Genomic DNA, 6218 nt, shown 5'->3' with positions numbered 1-6218 from the left:
GAGGTCAGTGAGGAGTTGCGTGGATGGGAGATAAAGAACAAGTACTCGTTTGACATGTGCAGACTTAATAGTTGGGTGGACTTATCCTGCTGCTGAATCCTGAGGGAGAGGCAATCACACACTCAACCACATGGCACGTTTTCACTTGTTTGTGGCATCTCTATATATTTGTCTCATTCACTACCTCTCTCTCTCTCTCTCTCTCTCTCTCTCACACACACACACACACACACACACACACACACACACACACACGACACGCACACACTGAGCAAACAGGAGTCAAATGTGTCTAGGTGTAAATTGAAGCTATTTTCCGGAGCTAGGTACTTGCTTCCTCAATGCACCATTAGTCTCTTCAAACAGACCCACCTGCGCTCCGGAGGAAGAGGCTGGAACGAGGTGAAGAGGATATAAAAAACTAAAAACAAGTCAGGTGTATAGCAAGGACTCCTTCAAAGAAACGTGTTACAGTGAAGACACGTGATGGAGCCGCAGCTGGATTTTATGACTTTATTCATCTTTGTAGAAAACGTACATCAAAGACAATAACATACAAAATAGAAAAATGGCACACGGTACTCACGAGTTCAAACATTTAAACACAAGAAGGGCTATACAATACTGCTTTGGCATTTGAAAAAAACACGGACTAAAGTGCAAGATTTTCCATTCCTTTTCTCACATAAGTACATTCACAGGTTTGTTTTGTCTTTTTCACAGAAGTTTCTTGTTCACAGCGTTTCCAACAGCTCACCCTAACTTGTGTTGAGACATAGTAAAGTGCAGATACAGTAGAGACACGTTTGTAGCATCACACCCCCGTTGTGTTTGTAAAGCATTCGCTGTCAGTTGTAAGCAGATTGTCGGTGGTCACAGGATGGTTTGTCTTTTTGCTCTCTTTTCTCACGCACACGTACACTCGCACAACAAGAGCCCTAGCGTCTTTTTTAGACTTCACTTGGTGACCTGGACCGGTAGGCCTTGTTGGCCTGAAAGCAGCCACAGAGAAGCATGTAGATGGAGCGCTGGATCTCTGCGTTTCTGTAGGCGTAGATGATGGGGTTGATCATGGAGTTGTAGGTGGCTGGCAGCAGTGTAGCATAGGTGTACACCGACGGATACTCCCTCTCACCTACCAGGCAGTAGATGGCGAAGGGCAGCCAGCTGGCGCCGAATGTCCCCAAGATGATGGCCAAAGTGGAGACCCCCTTCTTAGTGGCCATGTAATGCGACGTGGCAAAAAAGTGCTGCTGGAGGGCAATCTGGTGGGCGTGGTGGCACACGACCTTACAAATCTTGAAGTAGAGGGTCAGCATGAGCACGAAGATGGCGAAGAAGGAGGTGGCCAGGAGCGTGACATTGCTCCGGGTTAAAGGGCGAACGATGCTGCAGGAGGCCGGCTCGTCCAGGCAGTTCCAGCCAAGCACCGGCAGCAAGCCCAGGAACAGAGACACCCCCCAGGTCCCCAGTAACATCAGGTGCACGTACTGCAGCGTCTTCTCTGAGAAGTATGTCAGAGCATTGTAGAGGGAGAAGTAACGGTCCACTGTTATGGCCAGGAGGCTGCTGATAGACGCAGTGAAGGAGGCCACCAGGAAGCCAACAGTGATAAGGCTGATAGTCTCAGAGGAGATCACGTACTGGAACACAAAGTTCAGGATTAATCCCATCCCGGCCAGCAGGTCTGCTGTGGCCAGGCTCCCAATCAGCACAAACATGGGAGTCCTTAGGGTCGGCGTGTAGAAGATGATTGCTACCACTATGGCGTTTTCACAGGCGATGACAGTGCCTGACATGCAGAGCATAATGTCCCACGGGTTGATGGGGAAATCTAACGGGGCGGTTGAGAACTCCAGGCTGCGGTTGTGCTCTGGAGACTCAGCCTCCATCCAAGGGAGAGCTTCTCCAGCCACAGGGCTCACAGAGGAGTCGTTCACCACCAGCGACTCGTTCATATCTCCACGCTGTCGTCCTTTCGTCCTGCAGGCAGCACAAGAACAGAGTGGTTTGTTAATGACAATGAGAAGGTCAATTATCTTTTCACTTGTCTCTTTTTAACAAGGTCAGAAGTCCGGGGTGTTACATGACAGCACCGATGGAGTTTGTAAGGGTTCAGCAGTTTGTTTGCTTGCCATTGCCTATGAGTGGAGTTTAAGCTGACCTGCTGCAGTAAGAAGTGCACAATGCAAAAATTCATATGAAAAGCAGAATTTATAGATATTTACAGTCTGATAAATTGCAATAGAAATAAAGCAGTTCTAGACTCAGACTGAAGCCATTTGTACAAAAACCGTTGCAAGAGTTACGCAGAAGTTGCAATGAAAATCCACCCTAAAACAGATTGTTGTCATTTTTACAGTATCTAACACAGCTCACTTCTAATTTATGAATTTGAGTTGCAGGGCAGAGAAACAGGCTATATGGCTAATTCATCTTCAAATTTGGGGTTGCTCTATAATGAATAAATACTGAAAGAGCTCAATTTTCTACTTGTATTTTACATACAAAAGCCTTGCATGCCGCTTCAACTGACTTAGATGGAATATCTGAAGCAAAACTCTGTGTGTCAAGAACAAATACGGTGAATTCAATGTTTCTGTCTTAAACAAACAGCTGCCTGTGAGATGGTGACCTTATCGTAAGAAAACCACCAACATGGCACAATTGAAATTCAGTTTTAGGGTGGATTTTCTCTGTAGAAGTTGTAATAGTGAAGGAGCGGCAGCACAGGAGCTGTCCGCGGTGCTGAAGTATGCATAGAGAACTAAATATCATCCGTTTTCTGCTCTAACTTTTTCTACAAATGTTTTTTAATACTTTTATAAAGACTGGCACACAATTGCGATGCTTTAAAACTATAATTACCAGTATTTCTGTCTAGTTTTCCTTTAAAAATGTGATGCTCGGTAATATGTGTATTCTAATTCTCATAAATTATATGATAGGATATAATCGGCTATAATCCAATGAGTTCATTCATATGACAATTCAAAGTAAAATAAAACATTTGCAACCAACATCAACTATTATATTTTGTAATTTTCCAATCAGGAACACGATTTCTGACAAGTTTGGAGTACCTACCTCCTTGACAAAAGGGTACGAGCTGATATTGACGCGGAAATCGGAGCCCCTCGTCCGACGGGAAAATGTCAAAAAATCAAAATAACAAGGAAGCAACAATTGTCCCCCTCTTATTTTGTGTCGTCCTCTGCACCCTCTCAAGTGAAGCCCTTGATTTTGTTGTGCTTCCCACGCATGGGACAAACACCCAGGGCAGGGGTGGTGTGAAGCATTGGCCGGTGCTCAGCTCGGTGAGGATGGTGACTGTGAGTGACGAGGAGGAGGAGGAGGACGTGAGGGGACCGATCGGAGACACGCGAGGGGAGCTTTAAACCCGACTGACGTCACGGCAGAGGGCAGAGAAACCTCTCTCTCTATCTGCCCCCCTCCTTCTCTCTCTCCCTCCCCCCTTCTCTCTCTCTCCCTCTCCTTCCCTCTCTCTCTCTCTCTCCTCCTCCCCCCTCTCTCCCTCTCTCTCTCTTTCTCTCTCTCTCTCTCTCCCTCTCTCACTCTCTTTCTCCTACCCCCACCCCTGCCTCTCTTTCTCTCTCTCTCCTCCTTCCCTCTCTCTCTCTCCCTCTTGCACTCTCCTTCTCTCTCTCTCTCTCTCTCTCTCTCTCTCTCTCTCTCTCTCCTACCCCTCTCCCTCGCTCTCCTTTCCCCTCTCTCTCTCCTACCCCAGCCCCCCCCCCCCCCCCCCCCCCCCCCCCCCCTGGTATGGAGCCTCCCCCATATTTCAGCACTCCCTCACTAAGAAAATGAAACTACAGCTTCTTGCTCGCTCTGCTTACCTTACAGGTATAAGCATCAGTGATACTGGGGGAGAAAGTGTAAACACAAGTCCTACATATGAAGATTTAAGTGACATTTATTGGTTGATTAAACACAGTCATCCCAAATTTTTAATTTCATATACATATGCTGTAAATTAATACCTGAAAAGAGCTTCAGACTGAATAGGTGGTTGTTAACACGTGCTAGTTTCAAGTTTAAGTGGAGAACCTGTTGGAAGTAGCTTCAATACAAAGTTCAATAAAACTGTTGATATCAGCCTTCAAATTGATATTAAACATTGAAACCATTAACAAGCCTGCTGCAAAGTCATCCACGTGTTTTGTAAATGAACAAATCAAAGGTGGAGTTTGTTCCAGAGTTTCACACTGAGCAGGTGGAGTGAGTCAGCTTGTCTTGAACGCCTCCTAATTTCACCCATCTTCAAGAGTTTTAGTGCCTCATGATGGCCTTCATGCTGTTTCTCTTTTTCTTGCAGCCAGAAGTAAAATTGTCAAGATCATAAACATGTATTTATCTGTGGGTAGTTTGATTATTGGCAGGAATAAATTGGCATCGATGCCAACCCTCAAATATCTGTCTTCTACTTCACTGCTGCCACGAGCAGTTAGTTTCAGTCGAATATTCTGCTGCTATAGCAACCTGAGTTTGTTTTTGTTTTGTTTTTTTTGTTTTTTTTTTGCCACATCTGTGACCAAGCAAGCATCCTTCATCTCCTCTCAATGCACTCACTGGACCATTATCTATTAGTGTTGCATTAATCCTTGCTATTTTGATCATCTGTATATAATTTGGCATGTTAAATGCGTTTCTCGCTGTGTTAGCAGCAGGGCAAGGCAGTGTTGGTCGATCTGTCCACAACTTTTGTCCAGACTGGATTTTCCATCTAATGCTAAAACGGATTGAGATGAAAGAGTTTGTACAGAAAATCATTGAAACTTTGCTTTAAGACCAAATTGCTGCATCCCCATCCACCTCAGTTGTACTTTCTATTCAGTGCAAGCTAGCAAATGTTAGCATGCTAAGATGCTAAACTACATTGATGAACATGATGAATGTATGCTAACAGTTAGGCTCATGTCTGTGAGCATGTCAGCATGCTGAAATTAGCTCAAAGCCCTGCTGTGTACAGCAAGCTCCTAGCTTAGCCGTCCTAGCTAGCTAACCCTGAATATGATTAGTTTAGTGTTAATCATGCTAGCCGCTATGCTAGCTGAATGTGTGGCTAAGGCAACAACTAGCTAGGTCATATTCTGTTAAAGAGGGATAATGTAACTAATTTGACATTTACTTACTTTTGTTCACCCAATTTTATTGTTGCTGTATTAACTCAGTGTTACAGTACCTTCGGTGTAAGTGTAGTTTATTGTTAGCAGTATAATTGCTGTATTTTTTCCAATATCACTGCTTCAAAGTTGCTTCTAGAAATAATTCAAAGGCCATTTTCTGTTGCAAACTCTTATTGGAAATGCTATCTTAGCTCGCTGCCTATTTGTGTACCTACACATGTAGTGAGGGCAGAAAATGATGAGTTGAGCTCTTGCACTGATACAAATGTGTAGCTGACATTTTGTGTTGTCGTGCAGCAGAAAAAAGCATAAGTGCTACTAATATCATTAAGGTTAGCCCGCCTACACAGAAGGCAAGCAGGTGTTGCTAATGTTAACTGTGTTCAACAAATCAAAATGCCTGATGTCTGTCGTGCAGCCAAGAGAGAAAATGGGAGAGAGTAACTGTGAAGAGTGGAGTCATAGAGAGAAATAATGTGAGCCATTATAAACACACACAGGCAGCTCATGTAGGCGTAACAGATGGATATAAAGGACTAGCTAACAAGCTAATGTAGACTGGGAGAAGGTTAGTGTAGCAATCCTATACACTACGCAAAACCCCAGGCATGGTTGAACCACCTCAGTCCAGTCCAGTCTACAGTGCTGCTCAGGTTGATCACTTTCAAAGTGCTGCATGTTCTGCATACCTGCAACAAGTTACAGTATCTCAGACACACAGTGCACACCAGGCTGACACACGTGAGTCAATGTGTGTCGGGTAAATGTTCATCGAGGAACAAACATCTTGTTATATCTGATCGGTACAGATACTCTGAAAGCTCAGAACTTTGATCTCATTTTCCTTTGAGAGATGAACTCACCTTCACCTTATTTTTTTTTTGCTCTTATTTGCCCAAAAAACCTTATTTATTGTTAATGCTTCAGACATGAAATAACACAGTCAAGGTGGGGGTCAAGTGCAGAGTTTTGCTTGTATTTGGAGTTATTGCTACGACCCTTTCATCTTTTCCAGTAAAGCATCTACTGCACCTGTTTTCTCTCATAACTCCGGTTGATTGAAACTGGTTG

The 6218-nt window shown here is 44.2% G+C and overlaps 1 protein-coding gene across 1 annotated transcript; it reads right to left on the bottom strand.

Annotated features, from left to right (window-relative positions):
* Positions 1–500: 500 nt before the first annotated feature.
* Positions 501–3370, bottom strand: gpr6 (G protein-coupled receptor 6). The gene is made up of 2 exons (XM_070987587.1): positions 3088–3370; positions 501–1983 (listed from the first exon to the last, which is right to left on the bottom strand). Exon 2 carries the CDS (start codon positions 1956–1958, stop codon positions 951–953), a length of 1008 nt encoding a protein of 335 aa, XP_070843688.1. The 5' UTR covers positions 1959–1983; positions 3088–3370; the 3' UTR covers positions 501–950.
* Positions 3371–6218: the final 2848 nt, after the last annotated feature.

The sequence above is a fragment of the Chaetodon trifascialis genome, chromosome 19, assembly GCF_039877785.1.
Source record: "Chaetodon trifascialis isolate fChaTrf1 chromosome 19, fChaTrf1.hap1, whole genome shotgun sequence".
Lineage (NCBI taxonomy): Eukaryota > Metazoa > Chordata > Actinopteri > Chaetodontiformes > Chaetodontidae > Chaetodon > Chaetodon trifascialis.
This window is presented reverse-complemented; position numbering and strand designations above follow the sequence as displayed.